The sequence below is a fragment of the Rhinatrema bivittatum genome, chromosome 10, assembly GCF_901001135.1.
Source record: "Rhinatrema bivittatum chromosome 10, aRhiBiv1.1, whole genome shotgun sequence".
In the NCBI taxonomy this organism is placed as follows: domain Eukaryota; kingdom Metazoa; phylum Chordata; class Amphibia; order Gymnophiona; family Rhinatrematidae; genus Rhinatrema; species Rhinatrema bivittatum.
Genome location: NC_042624.1, coordinates 32,585,201 through 32,608,154, shown reverse-complemented (window position 1 = coordinate 32,608,154; position 22,954 = coordinate 32,585,201). Strand labels below are relative to the sequence as shown.

The window sequence follows — 22,954 nt, the reverse complement described above, 5'->3', positions numbered from 1 at the left end:
TAGAGACGATCTGCAACACCTTGGAATGTAAAGGAAAGGTTTGTGGAGGGGCCCTCAGACCCGCCATAGCTACATCCCCTGTGGAAGTATCAGCCTCCTGATGCGGCGCTGGGATTTCCAACTCCTTCAAAACATGAAGGATCAAAAAGTTGAGCTCATCTTTACCAAATAGGCGCAAAATCTGGGGGTCATCCCCTTCGACAGACCCCTGACCATCCGCTCTGGCGCCATCCGGCAAGTCCTGGGCGAGATCCGGGGCCTCCGGAACACCTGTACCCCCCAGTGAACGCGGGCCACCAGCCCCGGCTTTCTCCTGAGCCGGTGCCGCCTTTGGACACTTTGTAGAAGGGGGGTCATCTGGCTCCCAACCTGCCTCTAAAAATGCCTTGTGCATCAATAGCACAAATTTTGATGAAAAAGGCACTGCCGTTTAAATGTGCCCCCCGCAGGCCAGGCCTCGAGGGGCTTCCAAATCTGAGCCACTGTGCGGGCTTAAAGCAGGCAGTGAAGGAGGAGGAGAATCTTCCTCCTCAGACGCTGAATCGCGAGACTGCCGCGTGTCCAAGATGGCCGCCACCTCCCTTTCTATGGGAGGCGGGGCCGACTATCGGGCTCCGGACACCCTCCCCAGCCGCGCTGAAGAGGACACAGAGGAACCGCTGCGGGCAGCGCTCAGCCCCCGAGAGGGTCCCTTGCCCCTGGGAAGGCTTTGGGAGCAGAGACCCTCTGGGAGAGTCGCGCCCCCGCCCTCCTGCAGGCTGTGCAGGCTGAAGATCGTGGCATAAAGAGGCCGGCAGAGAGGAAAAGCGCCAAAGTAAGTGCAGAGACAGGAGCTGACAACGCTGGATGAAACCGGCCACCCCCTCCGGAGTCCCTGGTCAGACAGTAAAAAGCACGGCAGGCTGGGGCTGTAGCGATAGTATACTGCCTGCCTCCAACAGGACTTAAGTGTCCCTCAAGTGGCTATCCTTGAAACCAAATTTTTTTATTTTTTTTTATTTTATTTTATTTTTTTTTTTTTACAGACACTAAAGTAAGCCCCCTTCAGAGAATAAACTCTGGTAACACAATGCGGGGGGGAGGGTGACCGGCCCACCGGTAAGCTCTCCCCCAGGACCAAATAGGGACACACTATCTCCGGGAAAAAAAATCACTGAGGGCAGTGCCCTCAAAACCTGCCTTTACGCTGCGCGGAACCAAACAGCCAAGCAGAACAACCAGTAACTCATACAAACACTTTTTTTTTTTTTTTTTTTTTTTAAATAAAATAAAGAAACCAGTTGATCTAGTCAGCGTAAGCGTAAATGAACGACACCTGGAAATTTTTAGAAGAAAAGCTAGTCAGAACAGGACTGCAGGTTATGCCTCTCAATCTGCTGGAGTCAGAGGAATCGCAGGTGGCACACCAGTATATCTAGGGGGTGCTTTTCAGTTTTCTCTCTGACACCATCTGCTGGAGGGGAGGCATAACCCAGTAGTCTGGACTGATCCTGGTACGCACAGGGCTTTCCTCGGCCCACCCTACAACGGGTGGGCCGAGGAAAGACCTGCTCGAATGACACTATCTCCGAAGGACCCAAAAACAGGAGCTCGGACATCCAAGCAATAGTGTCTAGAAAAAGTATGCAGCGACTTCCAGGTGGCCGCCCTGCAGATCTCCTGTGAGGATACCGACGTACTTTCTGCCCAAGACGCGGCTTGTGCCCGAAGGGAGTGGGCCTTAACTCCCAGCGGCAGCTGACGACCAGCCCCGAGATACGCAGAGGCAATCGCCCCCTTCAGCCAGCGGGCGATGGTGGTCTTGGAAGCCATACAACCCTTCCTAGGTCCCGACCAGAGGACAAACAAATGATCCGAGAGCCGGAAGTCATTGGTAGATGCCAAGTATTGCAGATGACATCTAAGGTTCAAAGCTGCCTGGAGTCCTCCGATGAGAAGGAAGGTAGTTCCACCGACAGATGAAAAGCCGAGACTACCTTCGGTAGAAAGGAGGGTACCGGGCGCAAGGAAACCCCTTCCTCAGTGAAACGGAGATATGGCTCCCGACAGGACAGAGCCTGGAGCTCCGAGATGCGGCGCGCTGAACTAATTGCCACCAGAAAAATAGTCTTAAAGGTGAGATACTTGATGGTGGCCATCCGTAAGGGCTCAAAGGGTGGACCACTGAGAACCCGGAGCACCAAGTTGAGACTCCAAGGAGGACAGGGCGGTCTAGATGGCGGCTTCAGATGCCGCACCCCCTTGAAGAAGCGCAGAATGTCCGGATGTGATGAGAGTAGTGAATCCTTTCCGTTGTGGTGAAGAGCTCCCAAAGCCGCCACCTGGACCCTAATGGAGTTATACGCAAGCCCCAACTCCAGGCCGGCCTGCAGGAAATCAAGGATCTGAGCCACTGAGGCGCGAGCCGGAAAGATGGAACGCGAAACGCACCAATTCTCAAAAACCTTCCACACCCTCACATACGTAACAGAGGTGGAAGTCTTCCGCACCTGCAGCAGAGTGGAAATTACCGCCTCCAGATACCCCCGACGCCTCAACTTGTGCCTCTCAAAAGCCAGGTCACAAGACAGAAGTGATCTGCCTCCTCGAAAAATATAGGGCCTTGTCGGAGAAGTCGCGGGAGGTGACAGACGGATCGTCCCCTCGTGAGCTAGGTTGAGAAGGTCCGCGAATCACGGGCGCCAAGGCCACTCCGGTGCTACCAGGATTACCAGCCCTGGATGAGTCTCTATCCGTCAAAGCACCTTCCCCACCAAAGGCCACGGTGGGAAGACATACAAGAGGACCTGCCTGGGCCATGGAAGAACCAGGGCATCGACCCCTTCCACGCAGTACTCCCTTCTGCGACTGAGGAAGCGAGGTGCTTTTGCGTTTCCGGCTGTGGCCATGAGGTCCATGTGAGGCTTCCCCCATCGACGTTCTATCAGCCTCATCGCGTCCATGGAGAGCTCCCACTCCCCGGGATCCAGACTGACGGCTGAGAAAATCCGCCTGAACATTGTCCACGCCTGCGATGTGGGAGGCTGATAAGCGGAGCTCCACCCAATGCATCAGCTTTTCCGCTTCCCACGCGACAAGTCGGCTCCTCGTGCCTCCCTGACGATTGATGTATGACACCGTGGTCGCGTTGTCCGACAGGATCCTGACCGCCGGCGAACCAGAGGGAGGAATCCCTTCAGGGCAAGGCGAACCGCCCTGGTCTCCAAGCGATTGATGGGCCACTGCATCTGTTCCTTCGTCCACCTGCCTTGGATGGAACTCAACCGACAGACAGACTGCCCCCCAGCCGGTAAGGCTGGCGTCCGTGGTGACCATCACCCAGTCCGGCGACTCCAAGGACACTCCCTGGGCCAGGCGCCTGGGATCCAACCACCAGCGGAGACTGAGACGAGCCGCCACCGGGATCGGGAGGACCACCTGGTAATCCCGTGACACCAGCTTCCACCGGGACAGCAATGCCTTCTGAAGAGGACGAAGGTGCGCGAAAGCCCACGGCACCAGGTCGATCGTGGAGGCCATGGTCCCCAAGACCTGGAGGTAATCCCATGCTGTGGGTTCCGGGAGTGTCGTGAACCGCAGAATCTGTGTGCGCAACGCTTGCGCCCGCTCCGGACGCAAGAACACCTTGCCCTCCCTTGTATTGAAGTGAGCACCCAGAAAATTCAATGACTGGGAGGGCGTGAGGTTACTCTTGTCGTAGTTGATGATCCAGCCTAGCGACCTCAGGAGACGCACCACCCGGTCCACGGCTTGAAACCCTTGGGATCGAGACTTCGCCCGAATGAGCCAATCATCCAGGTAAGGGTGAACCAGGATCCCTTCTCGACGGAGAGCTGCCGCGACTACAACCATCACCTTCGTAAAAACGCGTGGGGCCGTGGCTAGGCCGAAGGGTAGAGCCCTGAACTGGAAATGTTGTCCCACTATCTTGAAGCGGAGATATCATTGGCAATCCTGATGAATCGGGATATGAAGGTATGCCTCCGTCAGATCCAGTGAGGTGAGGAACTCCCCCTGATGAACCGCAGCCAACACCGAGCAGAGAGTTTCCATGCGAAAGTGTGGAACCCGAAGAGCCTTGTTGACAGACTTGAGGTCCAGGATGGGTCGGAAAGTGCCCTCTTTCTTGGGCACCACGAAATGGATGGAGTAATGACCTCAACCCAGCTCGGGGGGGGCAGACACCGGCCTTATCGCACCTAAGGCCAGCAGGCGATAGAGCAGTGGTTCTCAACCCTGTCCTGGGGACCCCCCCCAGCCAGTCGGGTTTTCAGGATATCCACAATGAATATGCATGAGAGAAAATTTGCATACACTGCCTCCATAACATGCAAATTTTCTCTCATGCATATTCATTGTGGATATCCTGAAAACCCGACTGGCTGGGGGGGGTCCCCAGGACAGGGTTGAGAACCACTGCGATAGAAGGTCTGACGGACGGCTCTTTGTTTGTGAAAAGACCCGCATGGGGAGAAGAGGAACCTGTCCCTGGGAGCGTGGACAAAATCCAATGCGTAACCGTTCTTTAGAATATCCAAGACCCGCTGATCCGACGTGATGCGAACCCACTCTTCGTAAAAAAGAGCAAGCCGACCCCCCACCCGCGGGGTCGGCTCGTGGGTCCTCCTGGCATCACTGCGCTGACTTCGAGGAAGAGCGCAACCCTGGAGCCTCCTTGCCGGGCCTACGCCCACGAAAGGACCAGTTCCAGGTCTGAGAACGGTAGGCGCCTGCTGCTGTCTGGTAGTCCGAGACAGACACTGGTTCCGGGAACGGTTCCTAGATAAACTGAACGATCTAGTGGAGCGGAGCCTATCTTCCGGGAGTTTATAAACTGCATTCTCATTGAGAGACTTGATGATTTGGTCCAGATCCTCCCCAAAGAGGAACTTTCCCTTGAAGGGCAACGATCCCAGATGTGTCTTGGACAAGGAGTCCGCCGACCAGTTGCGGAGCCACAGAAGACGGGCCAACACCGCAGCCACCATTGAACGAGATAGAACTCGGAGGTCATATAGAGCATCCGCTCCATAAGCCATCACGGACTCCAACCTGTCCGCCTGCTGAGCCTCGGTAGGCGGGAGATCTTGCGAGGTAAGTAGCTGTTGCACCGAACGGAGACCCGCTCTCTGCGCCAGAGAAGTACAGATGGCCGCTCGAACTCAAAGCGCTGAGACCTCGAAGACTTGCTTAAGATAGACCTCCAGCTTCCTATCCTGCAGATCCTTCAAAGCCGTGCTGCCCGTAACCGGGATGGTAGTACTCTTCGTGACTGCCGAGACCACCGAATCCACCGCCGGGACCTTGAGGAGCTCAAGGAAATCCTCCGGGAGAGGGTAGAGTTCTCCATAGCCCTGCTGACCTTGAGAGAGGCCTCCGGCACGTCCCACTCCCTGGAGATTAACTGCAAGAAGCTGGGATGCGTCGGGAAAGCCCTGGCCAGGGGCCGGAGACCCGCCAGGAGGGGGTCCCCCTTCCTTACCTTGGAGTCTAGGGCAGCCAGCTCAGGGGGGGCATCAATGTCCATCTCCTGGAGAATATGCGGAATAAGGCCATCCAACTCCTCCGCCTGGAAAATGCGGAGGACCCTCTGATCGTTGCCCTCCACCTGGGCCGACAAGGTGGGGTCCTCCCCGGCTGAATCCTGAAGCGGGTCCCCCTCCGGGAGGACGGGCAGGTCCCGCGGGAGCCCGGGACGGCACCTGTGCCGCCCTTAGGGGCTGCCCCCACCCCAGTGCAGGAGACCCCCCCCCCCCCCCAAGGAGGCGTCTAGGTGTGGTAGTTTAGCAGGGGGAGGGCCCAAGGGTGACCCCAGAGGCTGGCTGCTGCTTTGGAGGAAGGCCCGGTGTATAAGCACCACAAACTCCGGCGAGAACGAGGGCAGTCCCAGGGGAGGGCACCCCGGGAACTCTCCAGCCGGCAGCCTGCATTCCTGCTCAGCAAGGGGCACCAAAACGGGAGGCAGCGTTGATAACGGGCCCCCTGCCGCCTCCTCTGAAACGCCGACGTCTTCATCCGAAAACAAAATGGCCGCCGTTCCCGTGCTCAGCGGGAACGGGGCCTGCCACTGCCAATTCTCGCCGTCCTCTCTGAGGTCTCCTGTGCCGTCCCCCAGTGGAGCGCTGCCTTCCCCCGCGGGGAGGCAGCTCGAACAGAGTCCCTCGCTCAAGAGCCGGTTCCCCTGCCGGCCGCAAGACGAGCAGGCCACCGCGCGTGGCATGACGAGGCTCCAGGGGAGGCAGGAACCAAGCGGTGCAGCAGTAAAGGAAACCCCCGCGATTCGCCATCCAAAGAGCGCGAATCACCTCCCCCCCCTTCCACCGACCCGAAGGGACCGCCGGGGAACTGACCTCCCGGCGGCCCCGGGGAATGGAGCTTCGCGGAGCAGCGGGTCGGTGTTGAAACGACGAGCACGGGAGAAGGGGGGGAGGGGAAAGGGCCGAGATCAGCACCACTGACTGGAGCCCTTTGCGAGGTGAAGCAACCCTCCAGTGCCGGTAGGAACGGCAAGAGGGAAAAACCAACCTGAAGAAAAAAGGGAAAAATGTAACAAACACTTACCAAACCTGAATCACAAAGAAGGGATGAGAAACAGAAGGAAAGGAACAAGAGAGCAGCCTGTCAGCAAGTCCCTCTTGCCCTAAACCCAGCCACCACTGTAGCTTAACCTGTCCTCCTTCTAGTCTGTGTCAATCTTAATATTTTATTATCTTTTTTTTTTTTTCTTGATCCCTCAATAGACAGGAAAGGCCTGAAAACCTAAGATCCTGTGCTGGGGACTAGCCAGTCCCCTGCTCACATCTGCTAGAGTCAGAAGATACTGAGGATTGAGGCACGAGGGATGAGGTCATATAGGACCTCCCCTTGAGCTTTTTGTTCTGACTCCATCTGCTGGACGGGGGACATAACCCACCGTCTGGACTGATCCTGGTACGTACAGGGAACACATGACTATAAGTTGGTGCTGGAAAATCAAAAGGACTGTCGGAAAAAAAAAAAAAGTTGTACATGTTCCCAGGAATCCTTTACCATTTTTCCCCCATAAACAAATAAATGGTCTACAATGAGGAGATCCCTGCCTGAAACAGACAATTAAGGTAGTTTTAATAAAGTATGACCAATAAGCCCACAGCCTTAATACGATGCTTTTCTTAGGCAGTGGAAAGTCAAGTGCAGTGTCAACATTTACTAGTTTTCTGCACTTTGGATGCACGAAATTGTATGGCCACTAGGCTGAAGGAACCAGAGCACTGGCAGCAACACCTCCTCGCTAAAGACTAAGATACAATAGGCTCACCTTAGTGATGTCACAGAACACACAAACCCCGCTTGTAAGATGTGCATTGGTTGTCTTTCTCCCATTCTCAGTACACAAAATCACCATAGCTCACTGGAAACTCCTGCAAACATGGCAAATGCAGTATAATTTCCTTTTTGTGCTTTTATATATTATTTATTTTTAAATTAACACTGAAGTTTGAATGATTTCTTGCAGTGATCAAGACAGCAATGCAGTTCCTTCCCCATGTGATCTCTCATAAAAACACAGGGTTTCAACAGGAACATTGCAAATGCAAACAAAAAAAAAAAAAAGGAAAGAAAAATTCCCAAACCACCAAATAAAGAGGGTGTTTCACTGCTGTTCAGCACCATGGTCTGGACAACTCCTAGGACAGGTGGACAAATGCCCACAGAAATTAATAGGCCTTTTCAAAGTTCAGAAACGCACTAAATGAGCACCCTTCCAATATCAAAGGGCTCTGAAATCAGCTGAAACTATTCAGACTTGGGATTTGTGCCTTATAATTGTAATATTAGAATTCTACATGATCAACTAACATGAGGACAACATAATTTACCAAATTTCTTGGATCAATGTCTTTGCTCTTTGGAGGAGATCTGGAAGATGTATTAGGACACTCTACATACTCATAAGCTTGCTCTTGATGTGCAGGAACAAAGCTATCTTGACTCTCAACATCTTTGTTTGGTGAAGATTGTCTGTGCATAGGACAACCTAAAATGAGAAATTGCAAGTTGTATTCTCTTATATCATTGTGTTTGCAAATTATTTTGGGATACCCTTATGAAAGATATAAAGTCAACTCAGCCGGGCCCAGGGGCAGTGTTGTGCACTGCTGCACTGAAAGATCTGGGTTGGATTTCTAGTCCAGTTCTTCTGTCCCCCAGGTTGGCGTTCAAGAGCCCAGCAGGGGAGAAAACAACGGTCACCACATAATGTGACAGCTACTGGTTGGATTCAGGGCTCATGACTATTAAGGTTCTGGAAGGAGCCCTGAGGCATGGCCCCCAGCTGAGGACTGTCGCTGAAAATACTGAACTAAAAGTAAAGTTAGGAGGGGATATAAAATAGGGAGAAAGGCTCATGACACCAGGTCCCAGTCCTAATTCTGACTAAGCTGGAAACCCAAGAGAGTAAAATGCCATTAAAAAAAAAAAAAAAAACCCCAAAACCCACCACCACTGACACATAATATGGTTGAAAGATGACGACATCTGTCCGTTTAGTTTAACTTTAACACCCTTGTTAATTACCGTATTTTTCGCTCCATAAGAGGCACCTAGGATTCAGAGGGGGGAAATTAAAAAAAAAAAAAAAAATGGTGTGCTAAACCGGCTCTGTTCCTGGGCGTCTGTGTGTCTTATGGAGCAAATTAGGGGAGTGCATAAACTTTTTGTCCCCAATTCGTTTTTGGGTCTGGGGAGGGCCATTTCGGTCCACTCCCCAGATCAGAAAACGTATTGTTCTTTCTGTAGAACCCCTCCCCCCCCCCAAAAAAACCCTAAACATCCCAACCCTTTAAATGTAATTAACTACAAACCCCCCCCCCCCCCCCCCCCCCGGTGGTCCAGCGGGGGTCCGGGAGCAATCTCCTGCCCTTGGGTGGTCGGCTGCCAGTAATCAAAATGGTGCTGGATGGCCCTTTCCCCTTACCATGTCACAGGGGCCAACCGCCCAAGGGCAGGAGATTGCTCCCGGACCTCCGCTGGACCACCAGGGACTTTTGGCAGGTCTTTGGGGGGGAGGGGGGTGAGGAGGGTTGTAGTTAGTTTTTTAGGTTTTTTTTTTATATTCGCTCCATAAGACGCACATATTTCCCCCCTACTTTTGGGGGGAAAAAAGTGCGTCTTATGGAGCGAAAAATACGGTATGTTCCCCAGGTTCTCTCAACTCCAAACACCACCAATGGAAGAAATACCTCATCAATGTGAACCTTAATAAAATGTATATTCCCAGCAATACCATCAAATTTAGGGCCTGATTCATTAAGCATTTTTTCCATAGACACAGAATGGGAGAAAAGCTTTAAGGGTCTGATTCATTAAAGAGCATTAAAGAGCATACAACAACGTATAGCCAACATGAAAGCATTTTACCCCATTTGGTCTCATGAAGTTATTTCTACCTCACAAGTGCAATCATTTCCAACCTCTCCTGATGTGTTTGCTGGATGCACTGGAATCACATTACAACAAAGAATCTTTTCTTCTGAAGTACCGTATTTTTCGCTCCATAAGACGCACCTGACCATAAGACGCACCTAGGATTCAGAGGGGGAAAATTAAAAAAAAAAAAATTGTGCTAAACCGGCTCTGCGTCTGGGCGTCTTATGGAGCAAATTAGGGGAGTGCATAGTTTTTTTTTTCTCCCCATTTTGTTTTCGGGTCTGGGGAGGGCCATTTCGGTCCACTCCCCAGATCAGAAAACGTTTCTTTCTGTGGGAACCCCCAAAACCCCCCATCCCAACCCTTTAAATTAACAACCTCCACCCCCTGACCCCCCAAGACCTGCCGAATTAATTTCCTGCAACCCCCCACCCTCCTGACCCCCCCAAGACCTGCCGAATTAATTTCCTGCAACCCCCCACCCTCCTGACCCCCCCAAGACCTGCCAAACGTCCCTGGTGGTCCAGCGGGGGTCCAGGAGCGGTCCGGGAACGATCTCCTGGGCGTGAGCCGTCGGCTGCCAGTAAACAAAATGGCGCCGACGGCCCTATGCCCTCACTATGTCACTGAGACCGACCGCTGCTATTGGTCGGTCTCAGTGACATAGTGAGGGCATAGGGCCGTCGGCGCCATTTTGTTTACTGGCAGCCGACGGCCCACACCCAGGAGATCGTTCCCGGACCCCCGCGGATGTTTGGCAGGTCTTGGGGGAGTCGGGGGGGGGGGGGGGGGGTTTGTTAGATTTTTGTTTGGTTTTTTTTTATATTCGCTCCATAAGACGCACATACATTTTCCCCCCACCTTTGGGGGAAAAAAAGTGCGTCTTATGGAGCGAAAAATACGGTATGTCCAAAATACTTCTGTTTCTGTTCTGTGCCAGTTTTATTACCTTCTGTTTGCTTCTGATGCACAGGACATCCTGGAGGAGGAGATGTTGCCTGAAGTTGGCCCGACACATTTGGTGATTGGTCCACAGGAAATGGAGATGATGTAGATGCACCCATTAGCACCCTTTACAAAATTCCTGTCAATCTGGGGAAAAAAAATGTATTCAGAACTTATAGACTCACAGAGAATATATTAAATATATTTAACTGAATGCTCTTATAATTATCATGAAAGGCCTGAGCTAATCTTAAGAAAACATAATGAGAAGGCAAGAGCACCATCACTACTGGAACATAAAATTGGAAAAAAAAATACTAAATACTGTATGTTATTTTAAATCACTCCATCAGCAAAGTCCAGCAGGCTTGAACTGACAGTTAATGCCTGCTGAATATGATCCTTGAATGGCTGATACTAATGGTCCATGTTCTAATGAAAAATAATAGGACTATCACATTAGAACATGCAATGTTAGAACCAGATGAGCAATGACAACAGCCAGTAGAATTACCCGGCAGCAAAAATCCCACTGCTTCCTGCCATTCATGCTGCAGTTTCAAATGTATTTTAAAGTTTAATTGACCGAACCCCTGGAAGCAGACATTATCATTAGATGCTCTTCAGCATGGTGCATTTAGCTGTCAGCAGAGGCAAACATCTTATAATGCCCACTGCTGCGGCTTTTATAGTATAATTAACATGAAACTGAAAAAGCACTTTGGTACAAAACTTTTTTTGCCACTTCAGCCATCCTTTAAACAGTCATATTCAATCATGACAACATCACATCAAATAAATCTGACCTGGGGGGGGGGGGGGGGGGGGAGAATGTTTTCACTTTTTTTTTTTTTTTAATTGAGGTAACTATTTGATGAGTTTTATATACCGTTATTCAGTAGAGCCATCATAACTGTTTACAAAGTGAACATTTTTCTTAACAGTATTGAAACATAACAGAATAAGGATATATAGAGATTAACAAGTCAGGTCAAATAATTATTCTTAGGTTGAATGAGGAGGGAGGCAAGCTTGGTTGGAGATTAGAGTTGAGAATTCATTTGATGGTTGGTATGGTCAGTTGACAGTGGGTCGGTGAAGAATTTGCAGAAAGAAAAACGTTTTTAGGTCTTTTTTGAATGTTTTTATGTTGTGCTGTGTCTTCAGGTAGTGTGTTCCAGAGTCTGGGGGAGGCGATGGAGAAGGCTCTTGAAATATGAAATACAAGCATTGTATACAAGATAATAGCATGTACAGAACCAGCTTACAAACAATAGCACTCATAACATAGGTATTAATATGCTGATACCAATACAGTCTTGCTGAGTCTATTGTCATCCGTTCATAACAGCTCCTTCGCACTGTAAAGCGCTGTGTCAGAAAGGTAAGAATACCTTCTAAATTGAAATCAAGAGGCAGTACCTTATATTTCCCCATAACTTACAATTTGCTGCAGTAATTGGGCAACCTTTCTACTGCAAGAAGGAAGACCGACAGGGTGGGATTTATAAAAGTGGCTCCACTTTAGAAAAAGAATGTTAATAAATAGTTGCCTAGGTGCTATGAAAATGGCTCAGACTTGCTGTCCCTCTGCAACTTTACCTGTCCCTAGAAAGCATTTTCCAAAACATGGGAAAAAACACAAAAAAGTTGAAATGTTTGCTTTTCTTTTTAAAACTGTCTCTTTAAACAGCAGAAGCTGTTGACCTGCCTGGCACTCACCCGTGTATCTGAGCTTTTCCTGATGATAATTTCCTTTCCTCAAGTGCTGTCAGACTAGTCCTTACTCATGGGATTTCCCTTGCCACAGCTGCTGGACACAGAAGAGACCTTTTCCCTTGTGACACTTCATCCAGCTATAAGGGGTATGTGGCCAATAACCTTCTGTCAATGCAAGAGACAACTACCCTAATAGGAGACATTTAATTCTGCCCACCTGCACAGGCATTGAAATACCTGTACTTTTATTAATGCTTGTTTCTCAAAATCTAGCAAAATATCCTTACCTACAAAAAAAATAAATGTTCATGTCTTAGTTTCTGTACTCCTGTAGTGTTGGCCATCCCTGTGACCAAGGAATTCTGATTTTTTTGGGGTTTAATTTAAATTACATGTTCAAACCACAGTAAAGTTATTTCATGTGCACTTTGTTAAACCAAACATAACTTTTGCCTATTTTTTATGAAATTTATGTATATGCTGATGTAACCTGCCCCCAAACCATGTGGGATAGAAATCTTTTAAATAAATCTGGCTGTGTGCGCCCCCTTGCTTGTTCACATACACTACCGCTGTGGATTCTGACCCGCCTCCCTTTTATTAGAGGCAGGAAGCAAAGTAGGGTTCATGTGATGGCCCTTGTTTTCAACCTCTTTAATCGACCATATTGATTCTTTGACCATTGTCCGTGAGCCACTTGCTCTGGCAATGGACTCCAAAGTCTAGTGTGCTTGCTTCCAAGGTTATGGTGACCCAGGATGGAGGTTCCAGGTCTGTGCCTTTCGACAGATTGGCGAGCTCCATCCATCATCTTAAGCTCTTTATCACTGTCAGGGTAAGGGAAGGTGAGACTCAGTCTCAAGAGACTGCAGACTACTGAAGCAAGAGGGACTGCTGCAAAGGGCACATATGAGCGCTGGCCCTTGGGACTAGGTCTAGTGCGGCTGTCATCAGTCCCAAGAGATGAAGATAGTCCCAAACTTTGGGTGCTTGTTGAGACTGGAAATTTTGCATCTGCAATATTAGTTTGACTGACCTCTTTGGAGTAAGAATGGTGCACCTCTCTGCTGTATTGAACAGGGCCCCTAAGAATGCCAAAGATTGTTTACCATCCATCTGAGTTTCTCCATGAGCTGTACCATGGTACCAGAGATTAGTTGGCTTTCCTGGAAAGACATGGCTCTAGTCAGCAAGTTTTCTAGGTAGGGGTATACTAATATGCCCTGTTTGCATAGCGCAGTGCCCACCTCTATCATCACCTTGGTGAAGGTTCTTGGGGCTATAGCCAGACCAAACCCTGGTCTTGGAATTGAAAATAGGAGTAGCCACCTAGTTGTTAAAGTAGTGGGCTGCAAACCCAGTCCCCTGATTAATGAAAGGCAGAAAATGCCCAGGGAGGTCACCTTGACGATTTCCCTGCATAGATGCTTGTTGAGATCCCAGAGGTCTAGGATGAGCCACAGACCCTCTGATATTTTGGGGGATAAAGAAGTATTTGGAGTAATAGCCCTGACTGAACTGGGAGTGGGCTAGCTCTTGTATGGCATACACTTCCAGGCGTAGATCTAGTTAGGATTGACTGAGTGGAAGTATGGATAGGTGAGATGTCCGAGGCTGGCTCTTGAAGTTTAGGCAATAACCCTTTTGAACTATTGTTAACATTCATCAGTCCATTATTTTAGACCATGAGGCCGAAAAGGATTGGATTCTGTCCCCTACTGATGTCGGCTGCTGTAGTGGTGTTCTCTTTAAAAATTCTGTGGTGGTTTTGACGCCAACCGTGGCGTCTGTTTTTGTTGGCACCTATCTCACCGTCTTCCTCTTGATTGTGAAGATGGTTAAGTGAGGATGTGGCTGTTAAGAGGGCTGATGGTAACTGATAAGACCGCTAGGTTTCCTTTGCAAGAAGGACCTCCTGTACTGCAGGTAGAAGCAGCACGACATGGATGCCTCGACACTTCCTGTGAAGAGGGATTGTACTGCAATGTTTTGGTCTTTGATTTTGGGTGACCATTTCCTTTAAGTTCTCTCTGAAGAGGTTGTCAGGAGGTGAGGCAAACCCACCAATTTATCGTGGACATCCTCTCATATGCCACTTGCCTGCAACCATGCCATGTGCCAGTGCTGCAATTGAGGCTGATGTATTGAATCCCTTAGAGACTCCTCTCAATAGATGCCTGAGACCCTCCTCCATATCATGAAGGCATTGGGAGACTGGCAGGCCCTCTTTGGATCTGATGAATGGTTTTAGTGATTGTAAGCAGTCATATAAATATTAAACCATTTAAAACTGGTGCTGGTGCATTTGGGTCGACAACATGGAGCCCTAGAAGACTTTCTTGCCAAGTCGTCCAAAGCTTATGATCCTTCTCCAGTGGTGAATTAGAATGGAGCCTAAACTTTTTCGTTCTCTTCAAGGCCGACTTGACCACCATGGATTTATGGGGAAGTTGTACAATTCCGTAATCTGGTGTTTTCTGGAGACGAAACCTGAGGTCCAGCTTGTTGGTTCCCAAGGAAGGGGGTCTCCCAAAGTATCAGAGATTTCTGCAGTACAAGATGAGATGGAAGCGTGGTGGGATCACTTGGAATTTCCCAAAATTTTTAGAAGGCCCCATTACCTCCACTTGAGGGTCCAATTCCTTTCACGTCTACTTTTTTAGCGTTACCCGTTTTCTTGACTAAGCAGGAATAGGTTAAATCCTCCGGCAGAGAGGAGGTGTCTAGCGGCTCCTCTGGCGGGACTGACAGAATGCTTCCTTGGAACTCCCCTGGAGAAGGTAACATGGGACTTTCCATTCTTAGAGAGAATGCTGGTGAAGGTTCGCCAGAGAGTGGAAAAGGAAGTAGGAATATCTCCCTGTTAACTCCGGATGACCCTGTTGCAGGCAACACAGGTGATTTTCATCTCTCCAGCTCAGATTCCCTTGGCTGAATTAGGTACTGTGGGGGAAAGGATGGTAGAGGAGCCTGTAGAAATAAAGGAGAAAAAGCTTCACACAATGCCTGTGATTTGGTCCACCAACTGAGACTGCCAGTTAAGAGAAGGTAGAGTCAGAAGCTCTGTTCCTATGGCATGCTGCTGATTCGGTGCAAGTGTGGGCATCAGTGGCAAGAGAGATGGGTTAGGCTGAGGTGTAGGTAGCCTAAGACCTTGTTGCCACAGGCTGGCAACCAGAGAAGGGCCATGGGCTTGTGAAGGCATTTGAACCTGTGTCGCATAAAGAGGATACACCCCTCTTGGTAATCTTGGAGGAGGAATCACTGCAGCCAGTAATATCTCGTGGCTATAGAGAAGAGCTGGTTCCTGCCAATCCTTAGGGCGATTAACTTCTTCTAGAGATATAGGAACCACAAGTATCTGCTGGTTGTCTTCAATAGAGGATACTGATGTAGGCAAGTAGGGACGGAGAGGGATCTCTCTTCCCTTCTATGCTCCTACTTCTTTCATTTTGCTAGAGGGCTTCAGTTAAGCGTGCCAGACTTGAAGTTGTCTTTCCCTCTTTAGCCTCTAAAGACTGCCTTGCTGTAGGAGCTGGCGCACGATGCGTGGTTGCCACCAAAAGCACCATCCCCCTGTAACCTTCATCCTTCCGAACTATTCTGTCCAACATGGGCCATGGGGGAAGGCATACAGCAGCTTGTCCTCCGGCCAGACCTGTATGAGAGCTATACCCAAGGACTTCGGATCTCTCCTGCGACTGAAGAATCGAAGAACCTTCGCATTGCGAGAAGTCGCCAGCAGGTCTAGAAATGGAAGGCCCCAGCAATCCACTATCAGCTGAAACACCTCATCTGACAATACCCATTCTCCTGGGTCCAGACTCTCCCTGCTGAGAAAGTCTGCTCTTACATTGCCTTTTCCTGCAATGTGTGAGGCCAAGATTTCCTGAAGATGCACTTCTGCCCATTCCATAAGTTAGTCTATCTCCTGCAACACTTGCTCGCTCTTGGTTCTTCCCTGCTGATTGATGTAAGCCACTGTTGTTGCATAGTCCAACATTACCCAGACAGCTTGACCCTGCCGCTGAACTGCAAATATGCCAACTGGACCACCTGGATCTTCCAGCCGATTGATGTTCCAGGGAGATTCTTCTGTATTTCAGTGCCCTTTCGCCATTAGTTCCTGACAGTGAGCGCCCCATCCCTGGAGGCTTGCATCTGTCATGAGTGACAACCAGTCCAGCGACATCAGGGAAACTCCCTCTCTCAGATGATCCGCTTGCAACCACCACTGGAGGCGAGAGCAGACTTCCATCGGTAGGTGGAGCTGAATCAAATAATCCTGAGACTGCAAGTTCCAACAAGACAGCAGGGCGTGCTGAAGAGGATGCATATGCACTCTCGCCCACGGCACCACTTCCAGGGTTGCCGCCAAACAGAGTACCTGCAGATAGGACCACACTCTCCAGCGTATGGTGTTCATGAAAAAAGACACTTCTCATCAACTTCTGAATATGAGTTTCTGGCAGGAAAACACTGCCCTGCTTCGTGTCGAACTGAACACCCAGATACTCCAACGACTGAAATGGCTGAAGACTGCTCTTGGCTAGGTTCACCACCCAACCAAGCTCCTGCAACAAAGATCACCTTGCAGGTCACTAGGTGGCTCTCTTCCAGAGATTTGGCCCAAATCAGCCAGTCATCCAAATACAGGTGTACCAGGATACCATCCTCTCTCAACTCTGCCGCCGGAAATGTTCTGGGAGTGGTGGCCAGACCAAAAGGCAGCGCAACACTCTGAAATGCAGAAAACATTGGTGCTCCAATTGGATAATATGGAGGTATGCCTTGGACAGATCCAAGGAAGTCAGAAATTCCCCCGTCTGCATGGCCAATATCACTGAATGCAATGTTTCCATGCAAAAATGAGTAACCCGCAAACAGTTGATCCCTTTGAGATCCAGGATGGGACTAAAAGGAGTTTTCTTGGGCACAATGAAATAAATGAATATCAACCCATATTTTCTTGGGATGAGGGGTACTGGAACCACAGCTCTCAGATTGAGGAGCCTCGACAGTGTACACTCCACTGCCTGCTTCTGCGGGGAGTGACAGGGAGACACCATGAAGAAGTCCTGAGGAACACTTCGAAACTCCAGCGCATATCTTCTTGTATCACCTCCAGGACCCACTGATCCAATGTGATCTAGACAGAGAGAGCGGCATCCCCTATCTCCTGTTCCTAGGGGTGGGAAGCAAACCTTCATTGGGAGGCTCGGGAGGTTCCACTACCTGAGCCCACACCTTGCCTGGGCTGTCTGGGACGAATGGACTAAGACCTACCAAAAGGCCAAGTCTTCTGGAAGGTCACCCTCCTGTAGGGACAAAACCGCTTGGAACTCCTGAGATGGCCCCTCATACCAAAGGGGCATAGCATCTGCTTCTCATCCTCCGGCAACTGAGGAACCAGGGATTCGCCCCACTTACTGGCCAGTTTCTCCAACTCACTCCCAAACAAGAGCAAGCCTTTAAAAGGCAATTTAGTAAGATTAGCTTTGGAGGTCGCATCATCCAACCAATTTCTCAGCCATCATCGACACCTGGCCGCTATTACCGAAGTCACTTCTCTGGCCAAGGTGTTGACCAAATCGTAGCCCGCATCTGCTAAAAAAGGCGGCAGGTACCATAACTGCCCTGGAATTTACTCCAACCTTCTGAGAATGCCATTGCTTCAAATTCTTGCTTAAAAATGGCTTCAATCCTCCTATCATAAACATCCTTCAAGGCTACTCCTCCCTTCACAGGGATAGTCGTCCGTTCAGAGACAGCACAGTCAAGCGCATCCACTTTCAGAAAACGCAGACGTGCTCTCACCACTGGATCCAGAGGGGTACAGGCCTTCCAAGGTCTGACCCCCTTTAAAATTTGCTTCCGGGGCGTCCCACTCAAGATCAATCAATTCTTGAATGGCCTTCATAACAGGGAAAACACAAGAGGCTTTATGCAAAGAAACCAAAATGGGATTTTTCTTTGGCTCAGACATGGAATCTGTCCCAGGTACTCCCAGCATCTTCAACATCTGGGAAATCAGGGCTGGCAGTTCATCTCTATGAAAGAACCGCAACATAGTCCTATATGGTTCCAGTCGCGGATGAATTTCCCCATCTTCTAGAGCAGAGCTTTCCAAACTGTGTGTCGGGACACGTTAGTGTGTCGCCTGCAGTGTGCAGGTGTGTCGCGCAAGCCCGGTCAACTCTGACGCAAGTTTGGGCTTTTTTTTTTCTAGAGATTCACTTTTTTTTTTCAGTTTATGGGTTGCTTATTATTGGGTGATTTTTGCTGTCAATCGCGTTTTTTTGGGGGGCTTGATGGGTGGAACAAGCCCAGCCATCCTTGCATTGGCTGCTGCTGCTGCCGATGAGGCCTGGCCATGAGGAGTACTGACTGCAAGCAGCATTGTCTGGTGATCATGGAAGGGAGTGAAGCACTTAACTGGCAACAATCAAAAAGACGAGGTACATGAGTGTGGGGGCCAGACATGTGCTGGGGGGAGAGAGATGAGTGAGTGGGGGGCAAATGTGCTGGGGGGACAGACATGTGCTTGAGGGGGAGAGATATGAGTGTGTGGGGTACAGACATGTGCTGGGGGGGGGGAGAGAAATGAGTGTGTGGGGGTCAGACATGTGCTTGAGGGGGAGAGATATGAGTGTGTGGGGGCCCAGACATGTGCTGGGGGGAGGAGAGAGATGAGTGTGTGGGGGACAGACAATTTGTTTTATTATTGTTTCTCATAAATTATAACAATAACATGAATCTTGGAATATATATTTTTAATATAAATTTAAGGTTTTCATGAGATAGGTTGTGTCGTGAAACATTTTATTTATGTATATATTTAAGGAAACATACATAAATTGTCGAAATATGTTTCGTTCGTTTAACCTTTAACCTCTGGTTTACTAGTAGACTGAATTACTGTGTCCCGAAATTATGTTTGTCTAAAAAGTGTGTCACCAACATGAAAAGTTTGGAAAGCTCTGTTCTAGAGAGTCAGGATCCACCTCAGAGCCATCCAGATTCCCAACAGAACACCTGCAGCTAATCAAGGTGTAATTCGGCGTTTAACAGTAGTACCAAAAGAGGGAGAGGCCACCACCTGAGAATCTGACCTGACAGTATTGGATGGGGCTGAGGACTGTGCCTGAAGAAAGGATTGCAATCCTTGAAAAATATTCTACCCAAGAAAAGGCAGAAGGATCCATGCCAAAACCAGAAGGCACTTGTGCACCACCCACTGAGTTGCCGTTGAGGAATCAGTTAAGGAAGTTCCAAGGTCAGGCGTCCCTCCTGACATGCCCTTAACCAGGCCATCATCAGACTGGGAGAAACCAGGCTTAGTAAAAATCAAAGGAATAATTCTCCCTGAGCCTCTAAGCAGCACTGGCACAAGTTAGAGTACTCCAGTCTGAGATGCCCGAATATTATAAGCAGCACAAGCGCCATTAGTCTGTCAGTACGCTTAACAGATGCCTGAAGATGTGCATCCAGCCATATATGCGCTTAAAAAAAAATAAAAAATAAAAATTTAGGGGCATAACATTTATAGGTCTCAAAGTTATGCACTGCAAAACAAAGCGCACTGTCAATGCATCAATCCTGGGTGCACAACAAGAATGTGCACACAGGTAGTGTGCCCAAAAGAAATTGGGCACACAATTCGGACACACAGCCGGATGCACTTGCACGCACTGACAGTTCTGCAGAGGGCAGCCAAACGTGCAGAAAAAAAAAGCGTGCAAAAAAATGCCGCTGCGGCTTACCACTCAGTACACAGAAAGAAGCCTAACCGCGGGGCCTAGCCCACCTGGGCTGCTCAACCTGCCAGGCTGCCCAGGTCCCTTAACCTCCACGGGAGCGTCGGAATGGCACACCAAGTATGGAGACTGGAGGAAGTCCTACAAACCCTCTACTGACTTAAAAAAAAAAAAAAATTTTTTACCTGACCATAGCCTTTCCCGGCTGAGCACAGAGATGGTCTCTGACTGCAAGGGGAGAGGGCATATACCTTCACCGCCACACTCTGCTTCCTGCACCCGCTGCGTTTCAGTTGCTTAAATCAGCTAAGTCCACGCCGGCTGAAGAACCAGCTACCAGACCAAGGCACTCATCTGAGGTACCATGGAAATCACCCCAGGAATTCTCAACTGGGGAAGGGACCATCAGGTATCACCGCAGGAGAGCGGGGCAACTCAAAGCTCCTATTAATTCTGAAGCAACCCCCAGTAGGGAAATGCACATCCACTATCTGCTAGAGACTGAGAATTCTGGCAGGCTAATGTCACTGCAGAAGACTAAGTTTGCTTACCGTAAACGGTGTTTTCCGTAGATAGCAGATGAATTAGCCATGCTGTCTGGCTACATCTTCCATGCCACTAGGTGGCGGAGCTCTAAGTATAGCAAAGTCTTTCAGCCGGGTGCTCCCTCATACCTTCTCGGATTCACCTCAGGCTCCTCAGTCAGTATTAAAGCAAGTGCAGGTGATGCTGGAACTGTTCGGGGAGGCGGGCAGGTCAGCATGGCTAATTCATCTGCTATCTACGGAAAACACCGTTTACGGTAAGCAAACTTGCTCTTTTCACGTAGATAAGCAGCTGAATTAGCCATGCTCTGGGAGTCCCCAGCTGAAGTATTGAACTCATGTGGATTGATTGTTAATTTACTCAATACAAAGTCTTTAGGCGGACAGTTACTATGAAGGCTGTATATGCAATGAACATGTGCTCTTCTGTAGGATGGTCCTACCCATTACTGCATCATCTACAGTTTGTTTGTCCAAACGGTAATGAGATGTGAAAGTGCGCAGCGATGACCATGTTGCAGCTTTACAAATATCTATGATGGGAACTTCATGGGGATGGGCCATCAAAGCTGCTAGTGCACAAACTTGGTGCGCTTTTGGATTAGAAGAAAGAGCTTGCGAACGTTGCGGATAACAAAATTGAATACAGTTCGAAATCCACATGGAAAGTGTTCTTTTAGTCATCGGACGTCCTTGTGCGTTTGGCTTGAAAGATAGAGAGTGTTGTGAAGGTCGGTTAGGTGAAGTAGTGCACTGCTTGTAATAAGCCAGTGCACGTTTACAGTCCAAAGTATGGAGCTTCCTGTGATTTTCATTTTCATGAGGTTTTGGATGAAAAGTTGGTAAGGTTATGGTCTGGTTAATGTAAAAACTGGAAATAACCTTTGGTAGGAATTTTGGGTGAGTTCAAAGAGTCACCTTGTCGTGGTAAAATTGAAGATAAGGCGGGTAGTGGACTAGCGCTTGCAGTTCACATACTCTTCTTGCTGAAGTTAACACAACTTGGAAAAGTACTTTCCATGAAAGGTATCGAAGGTGACAAGTGTCCAATGGTTCAAAAGGGGGAAGCATTAGCTGTTCAATGACCACATTAATGTCCCATGGTACTGGTGGTTTTTGCAATGGAGGGCGTAAGCGCAACACTCCTTTCATGAATCTGGAGACTAAAGTATGACACGAAATGGGTTCTCCATTAAGGTAAGTATGGTAAGCTGCAATAGCGCCTAGATGGACTCTGAGCGAGGAAGTTGCCAGACCTTCATTATAAAGTAAATGGAGGTATGAAAGAAGCTGTTCAGGTGGGCAAGTGAACGGATCTGTTTCTGTTGAACACCAAGAAGCATAGCAAAACCACTTTCTTTTGTAATTGAGTCAAGTGGAAGGCTCTCTCGAGAATACTAAGATCTCTTGAAGATCAGGAGAAACATCTAGGTGTTGGTATGCAATCTGTTCAACCTCCAGGCTGTGAGATGTAAGGCGGAATGAAGAGGATGTAGGAGAGACCTGTTGTCCTGGGTTAGAAGCTGACTGCTGTTTCCCAAGGGAATGGGGTTGCATATCGATAGATGAACTAGGAACTGTACCAAGGTTGTTTTAGCCAAGCTGGTGCTATTAAAATCAAATCTGCCTAGTCTTCTATGCATCTCTGCATGGTGCGGGAGATGAGAGGTATTGATGGAAATGCATACAGTAGGTTGTGAGACCAACTCACGAGAAAGGCATCTGACGCGATTCTTTTCGAGCTGGGGTATATTGAACAGAAGCTTTCCAGCTGTGCGTTGTTTTCTGTTGCAAAAAGATTGATGGAGGGGTGACCCCAAATCGTGAATAGGCGATGAGCTACTTCCCTGCCCCAACTGCCATTCGTGAGGATGAAATATCCTGCTGAGTTTGTCTGCCCTGGAGTTCTGAATTCTGGGCAGATAAGTTGCTTGAGGAGATATTGATCTTTGATGAGCCCATTCCAGTAACTGTGCCGTCTCCTTGCAGAGGTTCCAAGAACCGGACCCTCTTTTCTTATTTATGTAAAACATTGTGACTTGGTTGTCCATGTGAATCATAACTATCTTCCCTCGAAGAGATTCTTCGAAAGCTCGAAGGGCATTTCTGACCGCTTTTAGCTCTAGTAGGTTGATATGCTGAGTCCTCTCGAATGTTGACCATAAACCTTGAATTACCAATTGATCTAGATGAGCTCCCCAACCCTTGGGGAAGGCATCTGTGATGAGTATTAGATGATGTCGTAATGGTCTCAATGGCGCCTGTCTGCAGTGTTGACGGAGAAATCCACCACTGAAGATCTGTTTTCATACTGTGTCATGGTAATGAGAGTGGATAATGGATGTAGGAACTGATTCCATTGGTTTTTCAGTCCCCATTGAAGGTGACGCATGTGGAGTCGTGTATGAAGGACTACATATATGGAAGCTGCCATGTGGCCAAGATGAGTCAGAATATGGCGAGCTGATGTTATCGAAGTCTGAAGGAGATCTGTGGCAAGAGTAGAAAGAGCCACTGCTCTTGGATAGAGAAGGAAAGCCTTGTCCTGTATCGTATCAATGATGGCCCCTATGAATTCTA

At 49.0% G+C, this 22,954-nt stretch overlaps 1 protein-coding gene across 8 annotated transcripts in view; it reads right to left on the bottom strand.

Moving 5' to 3' along the window:
* Nucleotides 1-22,954, bottom strand: part of LOC115099757 (cytochrome c-type heme lyase) — a 102,119-nt gene that overhangs the window by 62,855 nt on the left and 16,310 nt on the right. For 5 of the 8 annotated variants that reach the window (XM_029617562.1, XM_029617561.1, XM_029617559.1 and 2 more), the window contains exons 2-4: nucleotides 10,358-10,500; nucleotides 9,547-9,563; nucleotides 7,860-8,017 (exon numbers count right to left, since the gene is read on the bottom strand). In XM_029617562.1, the coding sequence (XP_029473422.1) occupies nucleotides 7,860-8,017; nucleotides 9,547-9,563; nucleotides 10,358-10,386 (204 nt within the window). In that variant the 5' untranslated portion in view covers nucleotides 10,387-10,500. The remainder of the gene's footprint in view (nucleotides 1-7,859; nucleotides 8,018-9,546; nucleotides 9,564-10,357; nucleotides 10,501-22,954) is intronic. The other 3 variants (XM_029617557.1, XM_029617555.1, XM_029617556.1) reach the window with 1 other exon arrangement.